Source organism: Callorhinchus milii, unplaced genomic scaffold, assembly GCF_018977255.1.
Source record: "Callorhinchus milii isolate IMCB2004 unplaced genomic scaffold, IMCB_Cmil_1.0 Scaffold3, whole genome shotgun sequence".
Taxonomy (NCBI): domain Eukaryota; kingdom Metazoa; phylum Chordata; class Chondrichthyes; order Chimaeriformes; family Callorhinchidae; genus Callorhinchus; species Callorhinchus milii.
Window position 1 is genome coordinate 43123855 of NW_024704744.1, and position 25710 is coordinate 43149564.

Below are 25710 nucleotides of genomic sequence, written 5' to 3' on the forward strand. Positions count from 1 at the left end.
CTTCTTGCGGGGGTGTTGATTGGCCTCAGTTACTACCCCTCCTCCAAGTGGACATTATTCATTTGTGAGCCTTGGTAGTGAGCCTCAGTAGATCACTCGACTGTAGAGAGCACCATCGCCGAGCCTGATCTCTCCCCATCTGACTGCACACACATGCCTAACTATGGACGCTGAAGATGGACAAGATGGAACATTGGCTAGTTTGACCCTCCCCCACCTTGGAAAAGCTGAGGCTAATATAGCCTTTGCATGTAACTGCAGCTGAGCCCAGCAAGCTCAGCACGTAACGGGATTCAAACCAGCAAGGCCTTGGGCCGTAAGCTATAGCTCCATCCATTACACAATCAGGAATGCCCGACCGGTTTATCAGAATAGCTATAATTCTATAAATCATTTAATCAGTGAACAGTCACTCAAAAAGCTAATGGGGTTTATATGAACTGTATAAGGATATGTCAAAGGAAACTGCTTCTCTTCCTGTCCCTGCATGATCATTTGAGGTATTCCTCCAGGTTCCATCCTTGGCCTCTCCTCTGTGTCACCATCTACATACACCCTCCTCTCTCCCCCTGTCCCCATTGGCATCATCTACAGTCGTGGAGTACACTTCTCCAAATATGTGGATCCCACCCTCATTCATGCTATTTTATTCATACATCTTCTTCCACTTCTTTTTCTATCTATACTAATAAAACGACAATGTCTGTGTGTGTATCAGCCAAGATCTCAATAATTGATTAACATAGAGACATGATTTATACCTCATCAGAAAATTATGAGTATCTGGGAGTGTTATGGGCATACTTGTTTTTGGGGATCTCCTATCTCCTATTAATGAGTTAGGATAAAAGCTCATCACATATGTATGGCAGTTTTGCGCTGCAGTTGCACCTGGTGGCCGTGCCGAATCCCAGTGGCGCTGTGGCAGCATGCGTCACAGAGCACGTAGGTATGCAGCACGCACCCACTCAGATAAAGCCAAGCGATTGGAACAAGATAGCAGCGGTGAGGTGGAAGTTGCCTCGAGTGGTGTTGCTGTTCGACTCCCTGCTGCTCCTGGGCAGCCCCAGGCTGTGTGGTGCCATATCAGAGTTGGGCCAGTAATGGGTGACTGTTGGGTCAGTAAGGCCGTCGGGTTTCCAGGTTCCTTCGCACCATGGTCTAGCAGCGACTAGCCGAGGAGGGTGAAGCCTTGGGCTCAAGTTGGGGCCTCACCCGGGGCTGAGGTTTAGCCCCTCCCCTTATGTATATCATTTTATATAATAATCTATCATACTAATAAAGACAAAATGTCTGTCTGTGTGTCGATCCATGTGACAATCTACATTCCATATTGGATCTTTTGGTTGCAAGCGAAGCTGCACTGGCTGCAGCAAATTTATTAATAATAGTCTTTAGATTTGGTATAGCACTTTTCATGGTGGGAGGATGTCTCCACGTGCTTCACAGGATTTACTGTGAAGTTACTATAATTGGGGCAAAGAAGGCAGTTCAAATGCACATAGCAATGCCCACAAACAGTCATGAAATGAATGACCAATTTTTTGGGTGGGGGGGATTGTTGGCCAGGATACTGGGAGAAACTGCCTTCTCTTTTTGAGTAGCGCTATGGGATTTTAACAACCTCCCGAGCAAGCAAATGTGTAGTGACAGTTTTTTTTGTCAATAGGACTGTAGAAGTTGACAAACATGCATTATTTTACACTGCGACTTAATGTCATATTTCTGCCAGCAAAGTAAAAGGCTGTGCAAATTAAATTGTAAAACAGATGGCCAAACAGTGAAACTTTTGGTATAAAATTAGGAGTACTTGATCATTTCCAACTACTAATTGATCATACAATTTAAACAATAAGACATGTTGGCCAAAATACAACAACAATTCATTTACATTTAAAATCACTGCACAAGCAGAGCAATTACAAGAAACTGTCTGGTTGATGGCCAAATGCATTTTCGCATAAATCAAAAACTCCAGGTGTGCCAAATTTTGTTCTGCATCAGCAGCTTTTTTAAAAAAAACTAAATCTTCTAGCAATCAAATTAGAGCAGTATTAACTCCTGTCTTCTAAGTATCTTGACATAATTGTTAACATTAAATAAGTCCTGGATAACAAGGTTTCATAAAAATGGAGTTTCAGTCAATCCTGTCTTGCTTCCATGCTCATAGCCTTACTGTTTTAATCATAAATTACAGCTCAGGATGAAGTATTTCAGTCGATCAAACCTGTGCTGATTCTAGTTCCTGCACTGGAACTAAACTGCATATATAAAATATAAAAGCATCAAATGGATTTCATTGCAGGAGGAGGGGATCCTCCGGTAGCTAAGAATGAGTTCTGGCTTGTTGCTGGTTCAGGAAAAGACAACATTTGCAACTTGATTTTTAATTCAAAACACTCCCTCCTCCCTGACTATACACCTTCTCATCAACAACTTCTCTTTATATAGCACCCTTCATGCTGGATAGCATCTCAAAGAGTTGCAAATATATAGAAAGAAAACTACAGTACCTCAAAATGAAGGGACAATGTTTACATACATCATTATTAATGCAATATCAAGCACACAAAATTCCTAAAGTAAAGAGCAACAAAGACTTGTGCCAAACATTGTAAGTCAATGTTATTTTCTCAATTTAACATGCATTTAGACTGCTCAAACAGGCACATGGAATCATGGAATTTTTGTGACACGTAAGGAAGCAATTTGCCTGGTCACATCTCTTTTGGTACTTGCTCCCTAATCCTTCAAGGAGGATATGTCTTCAAGTCACTAATCCCGAACCTCTGGAACAACCTGCCTCAATCCCTCCACCTTCTTTATCTATCTTTAAATACATTAAGACTTACCTTTTCGATCACACCTATGGCCACATCTCTCTCCATCTGTTTTCAGTCTCACAATTGTGCAGAGCTCCTAGACACTACCCTGCATGAAGGGTGTTATATAAATGCAAATTGTTGTTGTAATCCCATTTCCAAATCCTTTCATATTATTTTCCTTCAACTATATATCGAATTCCCTTTCAGATGTTGCTATGCATTTGACTTCAGCAAACAATAACAATACTAGTGCCCCCGCTTTGCCCGCCCCACCATTGGAGGGCGGGCCTTCAGCCTCTCTGTCCCACTCTCTCGGACTCCATCCCACAGTCCCTCTGCCTCGGCCCCTCCCTTACCTCCTTCAAGACCCTCCTCTTCAACTGTGCCTTTGGTCACCCTCCTACCTCTACCCTCCCCACCCTCCTGATCCCAACCACCAGCTCAGATGCGGATCCCTGACTGGCCAACGCCTTGATACGTCCTCCTGTAATTTGTTGTTGCTGTTATGTCAGGGCACTTCTATATCCATTTTTTCGTCACAACATTTGTTCTCTCTGTGCCATGTATGACTGCTGAGTACACATGCAAACCATCCCCAAAGTTCGCCAATTTGATTCCTGAGATAGCAGCTGGGTGATGCATTAGAATGCCATCACCTGATATTCTCCCTTTCCAATTGCTCAACTCAGATAACAAATTCAGATCCACAGAGAGATCTGGCAGTGCCTCAGTGCAACAAAACCACACTGCCAGGTCACAATATCAATAGGTTTCCGGCATTAATTACATTGTGATAATATATGTACCACATATTAATCCAAAGAATTGTTGATAGTTCATCAGTCTGACTCATCAATGAGACTTGGAGGCATGGACATTTCATGTTTCCTGCAAGCCAACACAATGGGTTCTCAAGGGGAGGGGACCCTAGCTGAACAATTACCAATACATCTTACATTCATAATAATACATGTTAAATTTAAATCACTTTGAGGGAGTGGGATAGAAAGACATATTTCAGCAAATATTGTACATATCGCTTGCCCACAAATGTACAGTCAATTCACTTTACAGTGTGTTCGGTGAAGCGCTTTGGGACGTCCTCCCGACGTGAAAAGCGCTATATCAAATGCAAGGATTATTATTATTATTATTATTACATACCGTGTACCATCTGCTTTCCAGCTGACTTTGTATGGCTTCTGGTCAATAAATTTTATGTTTTGCTTATCCATGGAAACAGGCTGGGCTCCAGGAAATCCGGACCTGTTGACAGAAATCCCATTAGTTTACCATCACAAATAACTACATGAAATATTTATCTTGCAACTTAAGCAGTCATCAAGGTCAACTCGTATGAAAAAACAACTGAGGTAGAAGGTCTCAATTTTCTGGCCTTTGTTGTAAACTGATGAATTGTGAAAATCTGCAAGAATGGGCACAGAAAAAGCACAATCACATTACAATTTATATTTTCTATTCTGCTTTAATTAGTTTCAGGGAAAGTTTTCATTTCAATGACATGCAGTATACTAAGCTTCTGGGCCTACGTTTTCTCACTAAAATAAAATACATAATAATAATATTCCTTGCATTTGATATAGCACCTTATCATGTCTTCAAGACGTCTCAAAGTGCTTCACTTTAAAGTGAATTGACTGTATATTTTGTGGACAAACGCGGGAGCCAATTGCACACAGCAGTGTCCCTCAAACATTTGTGGATTGAGTGACCAATTTATTATTATTATTTTTGTTTGAAAGAATTATCACTCCCAGAAAAGCGATCCACCAATCGACTAACAACCAGATTCCTACTTACTGCTAGATAAACAGAGGTGTGTGGAGTAAGGAAACTTGCCCAACGTTTCGCCCTGCCAGGAATCGAACCCAGGTCTCTCGCTTGCAAGGCGAGTGCTCTAACCACTGAACCACAAAATACAGGTGTAATTCTTCCCTTCCAACAAGCTTAAGGAAAACAATAATTAAGTAAAAGGCAGGGTGGAGAGGATGCTATGTGTGCAAGGCATGGCCTGTCCAATGTGTATATTACAATATCTAATACGTTTGCATTTGATATAGCACACTATGTCAAAACACCTCAAATTGCTTTACATTTTTTTGTATAGTTATTCTGTGTTTGTAGGTGAAAATGACAGCCAATGTGTACATACCAAATAGCCATGAACAATTTATTTAAAAATCTGTGATTGTTGGTCAGGAGACCTGGAGAAACTCGCTTCTCTTTTCAAATAGTGCCATGGGGTTTTTAAAGCCCAACTTAAGAAACAACAGGACCTGGATTTAACATCTCATCTGAAGGATAGCACCTCCAACAATGCAGTGCTGCACCAATGTCATCCTCGACTATGAGCTCAAGAACCCCGATGTACAGTACCTTTCAGTAAATATGCACTTATACAGTTAATTTTCCACATTCCTCTACAGTCACTGCAGTGATGTATATTACAGGGCAGACTGCATGGCCCTAAAGCAGCTCCAGTAACTGCAATGGGAACTGGTGACTCAGAGCAGCCTGGATGTTGATCCAAAGTAGCCAATCTAGAAGAGTGGGAGGGGAGGTAAAGAGCTGCCCACTCAGCCAGTAGTGGTTCTTTCTGAGGTTACACGGTGGCAGATCAACCCTCTGCCAGTCCGAATTACTGTCTCCCATTGAAGTCAAGGAAGCCACTATTGGATGCACATGGGTCACCCCCATAATATGTCACCAGAGTTGCAGAGGAAAGAGAAGACCTGAAACTGTGGGCCTCCATGAGCCTGGAAACAACCTGTAAAAAAATGAAGATATTTACTCCAAAGGTACTAACTTGCAATGTGCGTTTTAAATAACCTTTCCCAAATCATTTATCCTACTCGTAATCTTTAGGATGTGTTCATACTTAAAAGAACACTGTAAATTAATCTGTTATCAACAACAATAAAATTACATTTATAGAGCGCCTTTCATGTCGTGAGGACGTCCCAAGGCACTGGACAGTCAGGAGTCAGGACCCGAGCATGGGGGAGGGATGGGGTATCACTGACAATATGTTCCTCTACATTACAATACTATTGACAGCCTCTTGCTGACTAGCGTAACACTGTAGTAAACTACAGCACTATAACAACGTTAAGATGCTTTTTAAAAAAAATTGAGCCTTCATTTACAGTGCAATACATCTTTGGGTACATGCTTGTTTTACGAGGACACAATTGTGGGTTGAAAGTTGAATTGTTGAAACATGTAATTGTTTGTATTGAACATTTTCAACCCAATATTTTAAAAATTTCAGGTGAATAATTTTGTTGTTAAATTGCATACATTTAGCACAAATACTTGCATCAATTTATTTACCAATACAAAATGAGAGAATATAACAAAAGTGTGAGTGGATTCAGTCTCACTGTGAACAGCATGGATCTGATGCAACCACGCACTTTAACCAACTATGAAAGCTGATTTTAAAGGGAGCTCTTAAGGAAGCCAAGAAGTTCACTCAGGCCAGAAAAGATAAAAGGATATGAAAAATACATTTCTGCGCTCAACAAATTGAGACAATTCAATACTTTCCAAATTGGGCATCTAGAGACACCAATTACTCCCTAAAGCACAAAAAAGCTATTTGTACTCTGCCCAATACATCACCCAATAGGTTTCCTACTACAGAAATGTGGTGTTTCTATTCCCATGACAGCCATATGATGCTATGAGTGCACATCCAAATGTGAGGAATTCTGGATCCGACAGCTGGCTTCTGCCACGCCAACAAAATATCAATTCTTTCGCCGGACTAACATTAGTTACATTTCTCATCTATTGCCTAGTAGACTAATTACTGTACTATAACAACAGGCACATTGCTTTAACTGGATGTGTGACATTTGTGTCATGTGCTTTTGAGACATTGCTGTACACAATTTTGCAGCTGCTTTAGCTACAAAATAGTCACAAAATTTTACAATCATTCTTGTGAAAAGCTTTGAGATTTCTCAACAAAGTGATAAGGTGCTATATCAAATGCAAGGATTATATTATTTTTGGTGCAGTTTCCTCTGGTAATTTGTTTAATAAAAGTTAGAAGTCAAGTTAACATCAAGATAGAATAAATCCTCCATGATGAACAGTCGAGCAACAAAGGAAGTGTAAAGTTTAACTTGCACAAATTCAAACCCAATGCAGTGATGCAAACAGACTCAGTTTACCTCTTTACAATTCATCAAATTTATTTTTCCTGAGTGTAAATACACCAACTTCTTTGACAAACCTTTTAAGATATCTTGTTCTGCTGGACACCAAATTGACATTTTGCACATAGTATCATCGCCTCTTCTCGACAAAGGTCAGGCTGACCGTTATATTCAAATATTTTATTTTCTTCAGACGTGAGGTAGCGTTCATGAACCAACAAGTGCTTTAACAGGGTTTCAGTTTCATACTTCATCTCAATGCATTCCTCGGTCATGGGAATACATTGAACGATTTATTTTTAATGGACTAATCAGACGTAGTGTCCACAATCCAGGAGTACTGTTTTACAAAAAACTTTTGAAACTAGAAATTACCAAGCTGCTCACAGAGAAAAGTACTCACCCTTCCCATCCACAGCACTGCTGACACTTTAGTTGTATTGCACCCAGTTTGGGTTGGATTGTCACTTGTGTCACACCTCTAACTTGCATTCCCTCCAGAAACGTTGCTCCCTTTTGAGAGAGTAACAATTATTGTACATAATCAACAAGGATTTGCACTTATAAAGCAACTTTCACATAGGAAAATATCTCAATGTACCTTACAAAGAGGGAGTGCAAGCCCAGGACGGAAGAGAGATAGGGAGATGGCTGAAGGCCCATTCAAACAGACCGATCTTTAGACAGCTTTTGAATGCAGACAGGGAGGGAAGCAAGGTGGAGGAAAGTCAGAAGAAAGTTCAAGAGAAAAGGTGAAAAGCAGCTAAACGTTGCTCCTGCATGGGTAGGTGGGGGGGGGGGGGGGGGGGGGGGAGAGTACATGAAGATGAAGCAGGCTGGAGTTGGCAGGGGAGAGGAAATGGCCAGATGAGTATGGTCTCAGAAGATCAGAAGGTCAAGGGGGAGGGGGACCCATACAGGTATTTAATGTTAAGTCATTCTGCTGGGGGATAGGGAGTCAGTGGAGGCAGGAAAGGATGGGGTGTTGGGCTCATAGAGACTGGGGCAGAAGATGCGGGCTGCAGAATTCCGGGTGATCCGGAGATTGTGGCGGGGGGGGTGGGGGGGGGGGGGGGGGGGAGTCCTTGAGCACTTTTTAAAACAATGGTGGGATCAATATCTGTTTGGAACAGAATTCTGTTAGAAGGATAACAAGAAACATCTGCATTATGTGGAACATTATGCTGCTGGCCATGAAAAATGTGACTCAGTGCATTTGGACCCCTTTATAGTTCAGTAACTGAGGTCCATAAAGTTAGAATTTGAGTTACAGTGAGGTCAATTCCAGTCAACATGTCTGGATTTCCAGGTCACCGCTATCATCACTGAGCCATGTTACATGTGGAACACCTGCCTCTTAGCAGTTATTGTTCTCACAAGCATTTCCTGTGGTTGGTTGAGACACTCCAACCTAACATCTGGAGCCCTCTTTACCTCCGCACCAAGCTAGGAATCTGGTCTGTGAGCATGGAAGTGTACTGAGGTTCAGTATACTGCAGTTCTGCAGTAAATCTATGTTATATCCGAATCTGAAGCTCAGTATAATTGCGTATGGAGCAGGAGGTGTGGGGGCTGTGGAGGGGGGTGCAGAGTTGACTGTATATAAAAGATTATCTGTTATTGTGGTTGACTAGATAGGCATTGTGAAGTTTTGCTCAATATATTTTTACAGCAAGAAGAACAGAATCTTTCTTCAGTGAAAATAACTTGTGAGTTCATGTTCTAGCAAATTTTTCAATGGCAGAAGTGGATTTTAAGGGCAAATAGCCTTTTTTCATTTTTTGCTTTAGGGTTAGATAATCCACCTGACCAAGGTTTAATCTAACTAGTCTCTCTGCAGGTCCAGAACAATGATGTTGAAAATGAAGATCTTCAACATGGCTGGCAGAAATATTTAAAACATACTTTCAAATGGACAAAATACAATACAAATTGACATTTATATAGCTCCTTTCAAGAGAAAGGGGGAAAAGCAGCTAAAAGTTGCTCCTGCATGGTGGGAGACAAGGCTTTGGGAAAAGATGACTGAAGGCACAGTCAAAAAGGTAGGTCTGGAGACGGACTTTGAAAGAGATGAGGGACTCTGGGATGGAGTCCCAGAGAATGGGTTGAAAAGAATAGGCTGATAAAAAAAATCAGAGTACCTTGTCATATGTTGGCAAACTCAAAAATTGCATAATCTATTCTTGCATTGCACAAAGTAGTTTGGCCACATCTCAAACGTCCCCCCTCCTTCAAAATCAAATACACTTTAAATCTTACCATTTTGAGACGTTCTTTTTTCCTCTTGCATGGGTGGGAACCTGATGAGCCAGGTTCTGAATCCCTACTGATCCTGCATCCATCATCATCATCATCATTATTATCATCATCTTCATAACACCAGTCAGGCCTCTCTGGTGGCTGAGGAGCCTCTTCTAATTCACCATAGCGGCAGAATAGCTCCTGCAAATATTCCCCTTTGTAAATGCCAGGTGGCCTTGCCTGAGCAAAACTGGCAACTGCTGCTTCAACACTAAGGAATACAACAGAAAAGATAGTTACATTCTGTTTAAGAATTAGTTCAATAAAGACAGTTCAATCAAGTTAGAAAAGAATAAAAACAATATTGAGCTTTTGTCATACAGCAATTTTTTTTACAAACAATTCTTAAAATATTCAGTCAGTGCAGTAGAATGATTAAATAGCACTGGTTGTCACAACATACATACAAAGATGTAGGTCTCAGAATTAGCCATGTGGGAACAATCACAGTTTGTGTGATTTTGTTTTCAACCCATTTTCAAAATTTTCATTTGTTTAGCTACATACGAGTAACAATTTTCCCTTGTATTTATGCAACCACCTTTGATTTAGGTGATATATACGTTTTTTTACTCTCCATAATCACTACAGAAATCAGTACATTCCACTTCTCATTGGAAAGATTTTTGGCCGATACCCCATTTACTCCCATTTTATTTTATTACATTGCTTCCATTGTAACTCCAGAACTTTAGAGATATAAAAGGAAGAGTATATTTTACTAAATTATCAATAATACGAAAGGTTTAGAAAAAGTGGTAGCTGTTCGCTGTTCAGTGCCTCTCAGTACTCTGTTACCATAATTTAGGTTTCAGAACTGCTAGAAGCAGTCAGGGATTTTGTTTCAGGTGTTTATACTACTAAAGTTTTTTTTGTAGAGACTTGCCAAGAAATAAGAGACTCTTCCTGTTCATATCACTGGAATAAAATATCACATGGAGGATATTCTGCAAAAATCTCAGTTCCAAGATTGCTTCTAACTAACAGTTCTAAATAATAAAATATGGCAACAAATAAGTGTACAGGTCATGGAAAATAAACCTGTATCTGGGTCATTCAAAAATAAATCAAGTAACATCAGGCACAGAACGCGTGAAGACCAACTTAAAGGTGATTTATTTTTCCACAAACTGAGGGAGGAAGTTCAAAAGGCTGCGTTAATTGAGTAAGCACGTGCATTGGTCATGCAAATGGAGTCAAACAAGGCCAGTTTCAGAAATAAACCACACACAAAAAAATTCAGTCCACGTGTGTGGTCTAAAACCCTGTAAATTAGGATTATGCAAGAAATTAGTAAATGCATGTGCCTTTTAAGCAGGGGAAAGTTTTCAGCACCAAGTGGATGCAAAGGAGAAGATGGAGAGATGAAAGAGATGAAAGAGTGCATTAATGAGAGCGATGTAGAAAACAGAGAGTAAGTTTGTCTAAGTATAATGAATGGGAGAATTGGGGAAGAGAGAGATGGAAAGAAGCATGTATGCGAATTAGCAAGAAGGAAGTTTGCGAGAAGAAATGACAAGAGGGCCACGAGTGTGAGGTGAGTGGGAAAAGCAAATATGGGAAGAAGGGGAACAGGTGTAAATGATTGAGAGAGGGGAAGAAAGATAGAGAGAGAAAGAGAAGGGGAAGATGAAGAAAAGAAGTGTGAGTGAGTATACTATTGGGCGGTAAGAGCTAAAAAGACAGAAGCGAGTGGGTGCCACACAAGGAAGATAGAGTGTGACTGAGTGTGAAAAAGCTAAGAGTGAGAATATAAGAGAAGAGATTAGAACGAGCAAGTAAGTGAGAGTATTTGCCTCACAGAGAATGGCAAATACTCTGAGAAACACTGATGACAGGGAAATAGACATTGTGACAAACACAAAGATAGAGTGAGATAGAAAAAACAAATCAACAGGGAGACGGGATAATAATAGTCCATTTGATACAGAGCCTAATCACGTCGTTGAGATGTCTGAAAAGTGCATTTTGTATCAAAGGGATAGGTATAGAGAGAGGGACAGAGACGAGAAGTGAGGGGGAGAAAGGCAAACATACCAAAACTCATTCACAAATAAAATAGTTACACTCATTTCCAACAGCTCCCTCTTACAAACCCTCCTCCCTACTGCCCATCTTGGGAAGGAATACTTTAATAGTTAGTGTAATATTTTTAATCTTAACATGATATTGCCTGCATGTATATCTCAATTGAAATCATTCTCCAAATTATACTTTAGATATACAATGAAAGTAAAATACCTCCAATCCATCTTCTCTACCAAATAAGCACAAATAAGGAACCCAGTTCGGTTGAAGCCATGCGTACAGTGTACACCTATAAAACATAGACTGAAAATTAAACTTTAGAATAGGACTGTGTTATTACATTCCTTATCAATAGAAGTTACAGCTTTAGAGCAATTCTGCACTATGCAAACATGGATGGCAAGAGCAGAATTAGAATATAAATTGTTAAGTGAAATTTCCTTTTCTAAAAACAAACATTTTCAGAAAGCTTTGAATGCACCTTCGTTCAAAAGAACCCAACACCAGCAGTCTGATTCATTAGGTATATTATAATGTTTAGCCAGTGAAATGCAAAGTGTGTGTGTGGGTAGGTGAGGGGAGAGAGGCATAAAAACAGTCACTCTTAGAACATGATACATCTTTGATATCTGACTTATACATTTTTTTAAAAATCATTAAACTGTAAAAAGATTCTAAAAAATTAATGAGTGCATAAATATTACAGAATGAAGATACTCATACAAATCTAACCAGTTTTAAAGAACATACAGTCATTGTGCTACAAAATTACATGCAGTGGTAAAGTCACGCATGACTGCAGTTTCAGTTCTCACTTTAGGGCTCAGTGCCATTTTAGAAATACTGTATAATGCCCTCTTAGCGAACAGCATTTGAGATCTGCCCAACTCTAAAAAGCACACTACTTGGTGGGCATGACTTCACAACAAGATACATCAGAGTGGCTGAGGAATAATTGAAACCCAAAATGGCAGATCTCTGTAACACAGAGACTTTTGAAATTGATAATCTATATACCAATATAAAATGTCAATGTCTGTCTGTGTGTGTGTGCTTCAAGAAGGATCCCAATAACCGATTGACGTAGAAACATGACTTATACCTCATCAGAAAGGTCTTGCACATGGAAATTACATGGGCATATTTGTTTTCGGGTATCTCCCATCATTCATGAGTTATGATTTAAAATGTATTTCAGTTTTGTGTTTTTTGCTGCAGTTACACCTGGTGGCCACCAAGTCAACGTAGCGCTGTGGCATCATGCAGTTACACCTGGTGGCCACGCCGGCTGACCATAGCGCTATGACATCGTGCATCACAGAGCACACACGTAGCCAAGCAGCGGCAGGAACAAAATAAAGAACACAGACGAAGCTAACCCGCGGCAACAACAAAGTTACATTTTTAAAGTGCCTTTCACATCGGGAGGACGTCCCAGTGAATATAAATTGTACATTTATATTTATCACTATAAAGATGCCTAAGCGGAAATCAAACCTTTCAAGGATAAGTAAGTGTATCTGTCTGTGTGTCAATCTACATTCCATATTGGTTCCTTTGGTTGGAAGCGTAGCTGCAACATGTACAGCTATAATTTATAAGAGCAAACACATACAATACACATGTCCACCAGCACAGAGACAATAGGACAAATAGCCTTCAGTGCTGAAAAATGCTACGATTCTATATGTTTATAGTTACTACATAATGTTCAGAACAAGTTGGGGCAGAGCTTCTTTGAATGGAAACACTTATCTTCTCACTTTTGATCAGCTGAAGGAACACCTTGAATCACAATTACTCATTCTAGAGATTCCCATTAAATGACTGGAATTCCTTCCCCCCACCCATTAGATAATATCTGAGGCCTGGTTTGCAAGATTTTTGTTTCCAGTCCTAGTTACAAAAGGCTTGTTACACACAAACATAATGTGTGAAATGAGTCAGTACATTGGTGCTGTCCCAGTTCCGCTCCCTCCCTGCAATATGTGGGTTTATGGCTCTCAGCTCGTTGACTATTATAAGTTGTTATACTGCATGTTATTTTGATAATTTAGATTTTGTTCAGTAGCTCCAATTACTGAGCTACAAACAATAGATTGCTCCACTTTAGAAGTAGTTTAACTCTAAACCCTAAATATAAATATTTTATAACCATAAAACGAATAAACCTTTTTGGCTTCCAGCATAAAACGGCTGTGAAACACTAGTTTCTAGTGCACAAGAATGCTCACAATTTCCCTTCTGGTACTGAAGCAATGCTGAGAATATGGCTGCTCAGTTTTCTTCCTGTTTCTTCTGTGATATGGAAAATTTGTTTCAAAAAGTCAGATGATAACTAAGATACTTCAAAGACATAGAACCGGTCAACGTGCCCTCCCTAAAAACGTAGGCTAGTAGGCTCAAGACACTTCCAACACAAATCCATACAGATTGCTATTTCGCACAATGCATTATAACCACTTTAGCTTATTTCAAAAAGTACCATTTTACATCAATTTTAAAGTATATTTTCTCACTAAATGTTAAAAATAGAACCTCCAAAAATATCAAACATTACTCTAAATATTCTACACTGATTAGATTCAAATCACTATTTTTTGGACATCTTATGAATATCCCAACCCGTCAGAATTCAACTCATGCCTCCTGTACATGGAAACTCCTATGTTTGGAAATCAAATGCATACTCTGCCCCTGGAGGGATGCATCCCATTTACCTAATTACTGAGAGTATTAGGTGCCTCCAAATCTTGAGGACTCTAGAGTAGAGGGTAATTCCTGAGATATTTATTGGAATGGAATGTAGACTCTCTCCCTAGAGCGAAGCAGCCTGCTTACCTAATTTCAGAGTGTATTAGGTGCAGGTTGCCAAGATTTCGGAACCCCAGAGTGTGCGATGGTGAACTGCTGGAGTCTAACCAAACTCTATAGCTTGCCATTGACAGCACTGTCTGGCTAGATTCCTGTGACTTGTCCAGCTAAGACCACTTCCCACAAAACAGAGAAAACAGCAAGAAGTCAAGCCCAGAAATGTACCATTTTAACAGAAGCTCAACAACTGGACTAGTATAATGAAACTGAACATATCCTCCAAATATTCTAAAGACAATGATGTATCATGAGGCGAGTGGCAACAAAGTAAAATAAATACTTACCTATTAATTCCAATGGGTGCTGTGATATGAAGTGTTCACATAGCCGAATGAACATGTTTGTGACTTCTTTACTGGGACATTCACCATGTCTAAACAAAATAAAATTAAAAATATAAATATAACCACATGTAAGCGCTACACTGCACTCAAAACATTGTTAACTATATAAATTCAAAATAGTTTTTTGGTCTTAAGCATTTTAGTAGAATTACATTATATTTTACTAGTTTAAAATGCTATTTTGTATATTTGTAAGAAATAGTGCATACAAATAATAATAATCCTTGCATTTGATATAGACATCTCAAAGCGCTTCACAGGATATACTATAAAATGTAGTGTGTATTTTGTGGGCGAAACGCAGCAGCCAATCAAGCACAGCGATGTCCCATAAACACCATGGAGTGGGTGATCAATATTATTGGGGAGGGGGGAATTGTTGTTCAGGACACCGGGAAAAATTCCCTTCTCTTTTTGCAATAGTGCCTTAGGATCTTTAACATCAACCTGAGCAGGCAGAAGGGACCTTGTTTTCACGTCTCATCCGAAGGACAGCACCACCGCCAATGCAACACTACCCCAGCGCTGCATTGGAATGTCATCTTAAACTATGTTATTCCAAGTCTCAACGTGGAGCTTGAACCCACAACCTTCTGATTCAAGAGGCTAGAATGCGCCAAGCTGACACACAAATATTCCTGCCATCTATAAAATATCATGAAGTAAAACAGCTTAGAAATTAGTCATTGTGACAGCCAACTCCTGAACTTGCCAAAGCTCTTGTCATGGTTTTGACTTGAAAGAAAAGTTCTAGTATGAATACTGACCAGCACAATTTCTAATAAAAATTGTATAAGTATACATAGTGAAACTCACATGAGTCGTATCAGTCGGGCTCATAACATTTAATATGACTTACGCGAAGTATGAGTAACAGGTAACTTAGATAGATAATTGAAGGAGGTCATCAATGAACCACATGTGGTAGATTCCCAGGAAAGGTGGGGAAAAACAGATTCAAAATCTTTACATAAATATTAGACCTACCACTTCAGTTGTCAACAGCAACATCTAGTGGTAGTGAACAGGTATCGAAGCTCATCGTACTTCACTAATATGTTGTTGATGGAAACTGCTGACAGCTCGATAGCATTTTAAATCCTACATTAACATTCTGATTGACAACAGATTCACAAAGCAGTGCTGTAAAATAAACCTAAATATCTTAGATGGTCTAAATCTCCAAATAAAGATTTGCTTCAAATTGGCGATGCCCTGTGAGCTTCTCCTGATGCTTGTCCAGCTGGGACCACCCTAAGCGTTAGGGCTTTGGCTTACAGGGTTAACAGTAGAAGGATTCCCTGCCCCAATGACTGATCTGCTCTTCCAAGACCAGTCGATGAATCAGGCGGTGCTGTCATCAACATTGCCTTGGAATACTGAGGACCCGCCTGGCTCAGAAACTGGACTACCAAGACCGCCACGGAGGGCTGGCTCAATTCCAACATTTCGTTGTCAAATATGTCACCTGGAGCAACTCACGTACTTGCCAAAGCAAAAATTGTGCCCAGTTTCCTCAGTTGCTCCCATTATACGGTCTTCCCCAGGAAGTTATTCATAATAGAGGAATGAGCCTTGCACTTTTCCTGCGAAATCCCACTGAAAACGCCTGGAGTGCCGCAGCGCGATTGAGAAATTGTCTGTGCCCAGCCTAAACTGAGCTCCTGCGACAAATTCTTGGCAACTGCTGTACTATTTAAACTAACATTTTTAGTAATTCAAACATAACTACATGTTCAGGAAATATACGCCTAGTTTTAATCCGGGTTGTTTCACATAATGCATCTCTGAACAGCACTAATCAACATTCCACAATTTTCTGCAAAATTTGTCAAATGCCCCGTAAGCTTTGGCAAATATTCCCGCACTTTTCTATTGGCCCAGGTAATAAGGAGTTCTGGTATCAGAGAAAGGCAAAGAATAGAGATCGATTCACTCCAGGACATTTTCCTAAATATCCTTGTGACTATTTTTTAAATGGCCTGACCTCTTGATTGGGGTAAATAATGGGGAAATAAGCGAATGATTCAGAAAATAAACATTTTAAATGTGAGGAAGAGGTAATGTCAAAATGCATATATAGCACCTGTGTGGAAGCCTTTTTTTGTGGACATCACAAGAAGAATTCAATAAAAATAGAAATTGGCAGCCCCCTGGTAGCTGATTGCTGTGGACCTGAAGTATTCAGGCTATCACCCTGCTCAGACATGAACCTGGGCAGAGGTAGATGCATGGGAATTGTACTGCAAAGGACAAAATTAATAAATCAGATGCAACACCTTTCGTGTCACGAGAATATCCCAAAGCACTTCATAGGATTTAATGTAAGGAACAGCTACTGTGTATTTTATAGGAACCTTGCATAGAATATCCATCCTGATAACTATCCAGGATTGTAAATACTGTCTAAGTATGTGCCCATGGGACTCTGATCAGTTGACATGTCGTCATGATTGAATTACTTACTAACACTCAATGCCCAGGCTCAAACATGATAAATAATACTAATATTTGCATTGATGCAGCACCTTTCATATTGGGAGGACATTTCACAGAGCTTCACAGGATTTAGTGTAGTGTAGGTGTACTCCAGGTGAACACAGCAGCCAATCTGCACAGCAATGTCCAACAAACAACCATGGAACTGAGTGACCGATTTTATCTGGGGAAACTCCCTTCTCTCTTCAAACAACATGGGATTTTTAAAATCCACCTGAACAGGCACAGACAGGATCAAGGTGTAACGGTTCATCTGAAATATAACACCTCCATCAATTCAGCATTCTCCCTAGCATTGCATTAGATTGTCAGCACGGACTGTGAGCTCAGAGAACTGTGTGGCTTGAACCTACAACCTCCTGACTCAGGAGACAAGAGTGCTACCAGTTGAGCCAGACTGATACCTACATGGTAAGGAACTGAGGTGTTTTCAGAATGGGAGAAAATTGGAGAAAAAGAAATAAATCAGTGTCCCTTTGTACTAATGAGGATTTAGATGTAAAAACATGACTTTTGATTAATAAAAGCTGGTGTTAACAATTCATATTTAATACTATGTCTTGATTTTCTGATTTATGCTACTTCTGACTTTTAATTTTGCATGTCATCAATTATACAACTATAAATGCATGGGAAATCAAACCCCAAAGTGCTGTGGTTTATTGTGCAATAACAATTAAACTGCCATTTGAAATACTTTTGATAAAGTTGCTTAAGCATTCAAAAACCTGTCCCATTTATTGAGCAAACCATCTAGAACTCTCATTAATTTGTATCGCAAAAGTTGAAAAGATATATAATTGTAAAAGCAGAACAGTCAGGATTTTATTTCTTTAATTAAGAATATGAAATGAAACAGAAAAATGCTACTTACCCTTTGCACTGTAGTTTTACATATTTAATTCCTTCTTTCTCTATTTCAGCTCGGTCATAAAACCGACTTGTGTTTGTCAAATCCACCAACAATCCCATATTCACCTATGAGAAACACACAATTCCAGAATTAAAAAAAATCATTAATCTACAATCATAAACTGAAACAAAAATACTAGAAAAGTAATATTCAGACTTCAGCTGAATATTACTTTTCTGAAAAAGATTCACAACCAATGGAGTCTCAGTCATCCATAATATCAAGTTCAAGCTCCAGCTCCATTTGAAATTCAGTTTCGTTTCCATTCCTAACAGATATTTCACCTTAACAAGCATAAAATGACACTCCAAACAAGCTGAAGACATTATTCTGGGTCAGACTGCAAGCGGACATGAAAACAATGACAACTAAGATCTGACCTAGTTTGAGGCACCTGGAACTACAGCTGGTCAACTGTTTAGCTCTACGTCTACCTTAGCTGCTCATCTGCCATCTTGCCACAGCTCCCAAGTAAAAACTAGTGGCAATACCAGTAGAATCTGTGAAATTCACTATTATGTCCTACAGACACTAGCATACAATTTCGATGCCAAAAATTAACCCTAACTGTAGGTAAACTCTAGCGACGTCATCTTTATGTTCTTTATGCTCCCATTACTTTGTTTCAGGTGACATGTATAGAACACAATGTTACTGACACTATAGATGCCTGAGAAGCTGAAAGGAACTATTTTCTGAACTAAACAATGCGCCTATATAAAGAGTGAGTCTGTCCATTTTTGTGAGTGAGTGAGCGAATTTGAGAGTGAGCGTGAGAGTGCTAGCCACTACAATAGGTTCACACCTCAGCCTCCAGACTCGAGCAGCGAGGGGACAGAGGGCGCCAGGACATCTTAACCCTCTTCCATTGCCTCGAACTCATGTTGAGGTCTGGAGGGTGGGCATCTCGGGCATGTATTAACAATCAAGCCCCGGGAGCAGGTAATAACAGTGCCTGTGGCCTCTCTCGCTCTCTCTCGCTAGTACTGTATGTTTACTACATTAAACTGTATGTTTATACGTACAGTACTAGCGTGCGGTTCCATGAATGTCAAGTGTTCTCACGGTACTTCACTTGGGCAACCACAACTTGCATTTATATAGCACCCCTCACACAGGATAACATCCAAGTGCTTCAAAGTAGCAGGGTTGGATGCCAAGCAAGGAGGAAGGGGGAGATGACTATAGAGGTAGAAGAGGTAGGTCTTGAGGGGGGAAATTAAAGATGGAGGTGACGAGGCAGAGGGAAAGAGACAGGACGTTTCAGAGGTTGGGGGTGTAATGATTCAAGACTTGACCACTGATGGTGACACGGAGGGGACGGGAAGCATGCAGCAGGGGAAGGGAGTTGCTAGGGCATGATTTATAGGTGAGGGTAAACATCTTGAAGTCATCTCTGTTCAGCAACAAGGAGCTAGCGGACTGTGGCGAGGACTCGTGATCGGTGTACGGAGTTTGGTGCAGGTGAGGATACAGGTGGCAAGAGTTTTGATTTAGCTGGATCTAATGGTTGGTGGAACTGGAGAGACCAGTTTGAAGTGCATTTGAGAAATCAAAGCAGGGAACTGTCTCACTGTCTCAATTAAAAGAAATTTGAACTGGCCTGCAGTTAAAAGCAGATGAGAGTGTCAGTGGCATTTGGAACAAAGTAGGAATAGATGTGGGTAATGCGGCAGAGGTGAAGGAAAGCTGTCTTGGTTCAGGGATTGAATACGAGGTAGAAGGGAAGTTTTGGATCAAACCAGACACTGTGGGGGTGGTGGTGTCATGCCCAGGGAACCTGCAAACTCGATTGAATACTTCTTTGAATGGAGACTGAATGTCTGTTAGAATGTATTGTTATTGTTTTGGTCATTTACACCCTATATATAGCAGGAACTATATCACTTGGAAAAAAGTGAACTGGCGTGCAGTTAAATTGTACTATTGTACAGTTAAAATGTCGTTGTTTGTAGGGGACCTGATTTGCATGAAAACTCATCATCTGTAAGAATGTTTATTGTGTGAGAGTACAAGGGAACAAGGGGATAAAAACACTAAGTGTTTGAGCATGCAGAAGAGTTGCACCTTGGAGATGCTTGTAACAAATGGGTCAGCTCGTTCCCCAGCATTTTATGTATTACAACTCTGACTTAATTTAAGGCTTTAGGTTTGGCCAAATTATATGCTCATGTTAAATATTTTAATATTTAATTAGATATTAAATATTTTAAATTTATTTAGAGAAGTGTTTTTTTAAATTTCTTGATATAAATGGGATACTGGTTTTGTCCTCCCCACTTGAAAAGCCCCGACTCTAATCACTGGGGCATTGGTATAAAATATCAAGCTCCATGACAACACTAAGGTTGCATACTGGTTTAGCGAGTTTGAGGGAATGGGGAAGTTAAGGAGGTTAGAAAGGTGAGAGGTGAGGAGGTGTTGTCAGGAGCCAAAGAGGATAACTTCAGTCTTGCAGAAAAATAGTGTTCATCCAGGTCTCAAGGTCAGATGGACGGACTGACGGACAGACAGGCCATTAGTGGACCTGGGATTACAACTCAAAATGGAAAAGTAGATTGGGCGGTGGTCCACAGACATTTAAAAGTTAATCCCATGTCTTTAGATGATGTGCACATTACTGAGGGTGCACATGGATAAGAAAAAGGAGGGGGCCAAGGATAGAGGCCTGAGGTGCACCGCATGATGAAAAACTGTCGGAGAAGTCAAAGTGGAAGCAGTGGGTCAACTGGGATTCGAACCAAGAGACTCAGTTGAGGGATATGGATGAGGGAGGAGAGGTGGTCAAGGTGGATAGAATGTCAAAAGCACTAGAGATTGAAGAAGGCAGAAGGAGCATGCCAATGGTGACTTTGACAAGGCTGTCTCAATGTTGTAGGCAGAAACTAGACCAAAGTGGCACAAGCAGTGAGTGGAGAGAAAGGTGGGAGAGAAGTTGAGTGGCAACAGTATAAGCAAGCTATTCAAACATGGAAAGCATGCTGAGCTAGGTTCTGTCCTCACCAAAGTGCCACACACATGTACTTCCAGGAGTATTTATTGGATAGAGAATAGGAACAGACAGTTTATCTGAATTTTCAACCAGCAATCTGTCTCCTTATCATTATCCAGCAATTCCTGAATTTTAGGTGAGAAGACTTAACCAAATTAACCAAATAATCTACTGATCTCGCAGTCTAAACTTGTGTATAAGAAATAGTCACTTGGAAGAAACGGGTAAATGTATTATGATGCAATTCTGCCCAGTAGAGGTCAATAACTTTAACAAAAGGGGGTGGACATTTGTTTATAAGTATCATGGAGAAGATTGTATATGTGTTACTTTTCTACAAAGTAATTATTAAAAAAAAACTTGTTTTACAGCAAATTTATAGAACTGTTTGAGTAACAATTGCACAGTAAAAATGTTAAATGATGCATCATTCTTTTCTTGTTGAATGTCAAGATTTATTTCCCTATTAAATAAAAAGTATGTACCTGTTGTTAACTAAGTTATCAGTACATGCATGGCAACAAATGTTATCAACCTGAATCAAACAGATTTACACACCACTCTGCAATGTTAAAGATAATCATTTTGTTACTTACCTTCAAACTTTTTAGATAATTTGAAAGCATGCTTGGATGAAAGCGATTCTCTTCTGGAACTTGATCATCATATCTGGCTCCTAACATGGTTTTCAGTGGCAAAAATTTTCCTATAAAATAATAAGAAAGCATAACTATATTAAAGCAAAAGCTCATAAATATACTTTATAAGGCATGCAATTAATCTAAATTTCAACACTGCATTTCACATTTCTCGCCAATATGACACTTTGTCATGTAAGGTGTACTGGATCTACACCAATGCTTTTCAATCTTGATATACCCAGTGTCTTTCTTAAAGTCCCTCTTCCTCCTCCATCTCTTGGTTGCTTTTGACATCTTTCTCAATCAGATTTCGCCGACAAAGTATACACTTTACAGTACATTCTCTATGAAGCGCTTTGAGACGTCTCGAACATGTGATAAGGCGCTATATCAAATGCAAGGGTTATTATTATTATTTATAGATTGCTGGTCAACAATACCCCAGATAAAATTAATCAATCACTCCATGACTACTTGTGGGGCATGATGTGCAAATTGGTTATCACCTTCACCTACAAATGCATTGTCAATAAACTTTACAGTAAATCCTTTAAAGCTCTCAAACAACTCAAGGACATAAGGCACAGTATCAAATGCAAAGTTTACTAATTATTATTTCTCCTATTTACTTTGTGCATCATTAATGTTCCTGCATTACATTCCACTTAGAATGTCAGCCCTCTGGAATCTACTTGCTCGTTTAAGTTTCTATACACTAAAATCCCTAGCTGACCAAACTAATTTGGTCAGCGCCTTTGGACGTCCTCCCGACGTGAAAGGTGCTCTATAAATGGAATCTTGTTGTTGTTGTTGTAATTGGGGTGGGGGGGGGGGGGGGGGCAGGAGAGGGAGATACAGTCAGAATTCACAGTGTAATTCCAATACCAGTACAAGCATTTATTAAAAATGCCAGTAAATGCCAATATTGGCATTGTCATGGTTTGAATCTGCTCGTGGATTTGAATTGTGTCAAAGTTGATAACGCTGACCTCTGAAGGCCAGCAAGGACAGTGGGGCTAAGAAAGTTGACCAGCAGGTGTTTACACACTCTCAAGTCTGCAGCAACTTTTTTTTTAATTTTACAATTTCAAGCCTTGTCCACCTAGATACGAATTCCGGATACCCAGAGTCGATCTGGTAAGCCAGGCATTACTGTATTGCTTTTAAAGCCTTTCTTTCATTGAGAGTTGCCAACATCCATGAACAAACAACTTAAATTTATACAGCACCCTTCACATACAGTAACATCTCAGAACACTTTACAGAGACAGTGTCAGACACCCAGCAGAGTCAGACACCCAGTGTCAGACACCCAGTAGGCTGGATGGAAGAAGCTTTTGAGGACGTTTGAAGATATAGAAGGGCGTGAGAGAGGGTAATGGTATAGCGGCTGAAGGCTTAACTGCCAATGGTTGGAAGGACATGTGGGGGACCTGCAGCAAGACCAAGTCTGGTGAGCAGTGGACAAGTAGAATAATTAGTCTAGAGAATATCAGAGATAGGAAGACGTGAGGGGCATGGAGGGATTTATATTGGGACGATATTCCCTCACTTCTCCTTGCTCAACATCCAACCCTGTTGTAAAGATTTCTAATATATTATGCTGCATTCTGAAGGGCGCTCTATAAATGCAACTTGTTGTTGACAGTGTTGAATGCTTCATAGGACAAGAGGGGTACATGAAGTCCTGAGTTGCAGAGTCAAAGTGCAGAATTTGTGATTTTGACAAGGACTGTCTCAGTACTGCGTGAGGAGGATGACGAGGGGGATTTGAGCATTCCAGAACTAGAGATTAGACCTTAAAACTGTGAGAAAGCACTTCTTCACAAATGGCGGTATACATCTGGAACTGGCTCCCATGTGATTTAGTCTGTACCAAAAGCATCCACTCATTCAAAAAAANTGTAGATGACACACATGTCTCAAGGAAGGACCGATCTACATCTGAATACTAACATTGCAACAAGATTCAGTGGTAGGTAAAGAAAGACTCATCCTCCTGGAACTCACTCAACAATCATCAATAGTCAATAATTGCCAGTTATTTTCCCCTGAATTGGCATTGTTGACCCGCTTTTTTTAAAAAAAAAGCTTCCCCTCGGAGTTGCAAACACCAGAAGAGAAATTAGATAGATATTAGTTAAGATGTGAAATGGGAAAATTCTTCTATATCTCTGGACTTTTTCTTCTCTTTCTTTTCTGTTTCTCTAAGGTGGTATACAAATGTGATTTGTTGTTGTTCCTCAGACATTGGAGAAAATACAACTACCAATAATAACAAGCCGACGAACAGAACACTTGAAAATCGTAAATGTTTTCTACAGCACGATTTGTACCACTGTACAAATCATTCTGTAGAATCATTAGAAATGGTCCTCAGTGCAAATGGGCTGGTTCAAATCTAACAAATAGCATGTTGCTAGGTTAGAATCATGTTTCTGGTGTGAAGAAATGTTTCCCTCCAACCAAAACTAGAGTTTACACCTTAAAATATCTCTGTTTCATGTACGATCCTTTCTATAAATACTTGTAATAATAACCCTTGCATTATCGCTCCATCTCCACCATGCACAAGATCCAGCTGATCCAAAACTCTGCCGCCTGCATATTCACTAAACTCCTTACCCCCATCACATCAGTTCCAGCCAGGCTCCACTAGCTCCTTATCGCAGAATGGATCGATTTCAAGATCCTCACATTCGTTTATAAATGTTTTCATGCCCTGGCACCTCCCTACCCCTCCAACATGCTTACCCCCCTTCTGCATGTCCTTTGTGCCCACTGTTCCACCATTGGTGGTCGCGCGTTTAGCCACTACGCCCCGAAACTCTGGAACATCCTTCCACTGCCCCTCCACCAAGACCCTTCCTTCCCCATCTTCAGGTCACGCCTGACAATCTTCCTCTTCGTGCCTACGGTCACCTCCCCTTCCCCCAGCTCGATGTCATGCTCCGCCATTGACAAGCGCCCTGGGACGCTACCCTGTATGAGGGCCGCTATATAAATGCACGTTGTTGTTATAGCCCGTCATGTCAGGACGACGTCACAAAGCACTTTAAAGCATTCACTGTAAAATATAGTGATTATTTTTGTAGGCAAACTTGGGCTTTAACTCACAACCTTCTGATTCAGAGGGCAGAGTGCTAACAACAAAACAAGTTAACACTCCAACGGAGCCAGACTGACACTTTTCAATTAGTGTTTAAAAATCACTCGATTTTCAACTGCATTTTGTCAATCATATAGCAACATATAAAAGTTTTTGGGACCAGGAGTACTTTCTAAAACAACAACAACAACAACATTACATTTGTATAGCGCCTTTCACGTTGGGGGGATGTCCCAACCAGTTTGTTGACATTAATAACAGTCCTTCCTTCACAAGTTCTCCTTCATCTAGTGCAAACCCACAGATTCCAGAATAACCTATCCTAAATATAATAATCCTTGCATTTGATATAGTGCCTTATTACGTCTTTGAGACATCTCAAAAGCGCTTCACAGAATATATTGCAAAATGAATTGTTTGTATATTTGTGGGCAAAACGTGGCAGTCAATTGCACACAGCAGTGTCCCACTAGCAGTCGTGGATTGAAGTGACCAATTTATTATTGTTTCTTTTTCTTGAGGGTTTATTATCAGGTGTGAGGAGTAAAGAAACTTGCCCAAAGTTTCGCCTTGCTGGGAATCAAACCCAGGTCTCTCACTTGCGAGAAGAGTGCTTTAACCACTGAGCTACAGGACTCCGCTGTTCCACATAATTATATAGGTAAATACAAGCAAAGGCATTTTGCAATATATTTTAACTTAGCAGTCAATGTGCAGCATTGAGTAAGCCATTACCATTCCCACTACATCTTAAGGGAATGTACCTAAATTCATATCATAAATACCTATTCCATTTACCACATCTTCATAAAGCAGTTATTTCCATGCCACCTAAAAGCAAACTTTTCATTTATCAATATCTGCCTTTTTAGTTACATGCAAGTTAACCTCAACCTGTTAAGTCCTGTAGCTCAGTGGTTAGAGCACTCGCTTTGCAAGTGAGAGACCTGAGTTCAATTCCCGGCAGGTCAGGGCGAAACCTTGGGCAAGTTTC

The 25710-nt window shown here is 40.1% G+C and overlaps 1 protein-coding gene across 3 annotated transcripts in view; it reads right to left on the reverse strand.

The window, feature by feature from the left end:
• Window positions 1-25710, reverse strand: part of rngtt (RNA guanylyltransferase and 5'-phosphatase) — a 170265-nt gene that overhangs the window by 143022 nt on the left and 1533 nt on the right. For all 3 annotated transcript variants that reach the window (XM_007905080.2, XM_007905079.2, XM_042333592.1), the window contains exons 2-8: window positions 21563-21672; window positions 17936-18039; window positions 14503-14591; window positions 11558-11633; window positions 9275-9527; window positions 7416-7525; window positions 3990-4091 (exon numbers count right to left, since the gene is read on the reverse strand). In XM_007905080.2, coding sequence (XP_007903271.1) covers window positions 3990-4091; window positions 7416-7525; window positions 9275-9527; window positions 11558-11633; window positions 14503-14591; window positions 17936-18039; window positions 21563-21649 — 821 coding nt within the window. In that variant the 5' untranslated portion in view covers window positions 21650-21672. The remainder of the gene's footprint in view (window positions 1-3989; window positions 4092-7415; window positions 7526-9274; window positions 9528-11557; window positions 11634-14502; window positions 14592-17935; window positions 18040-21562; window positions 21673-25710) is intronic.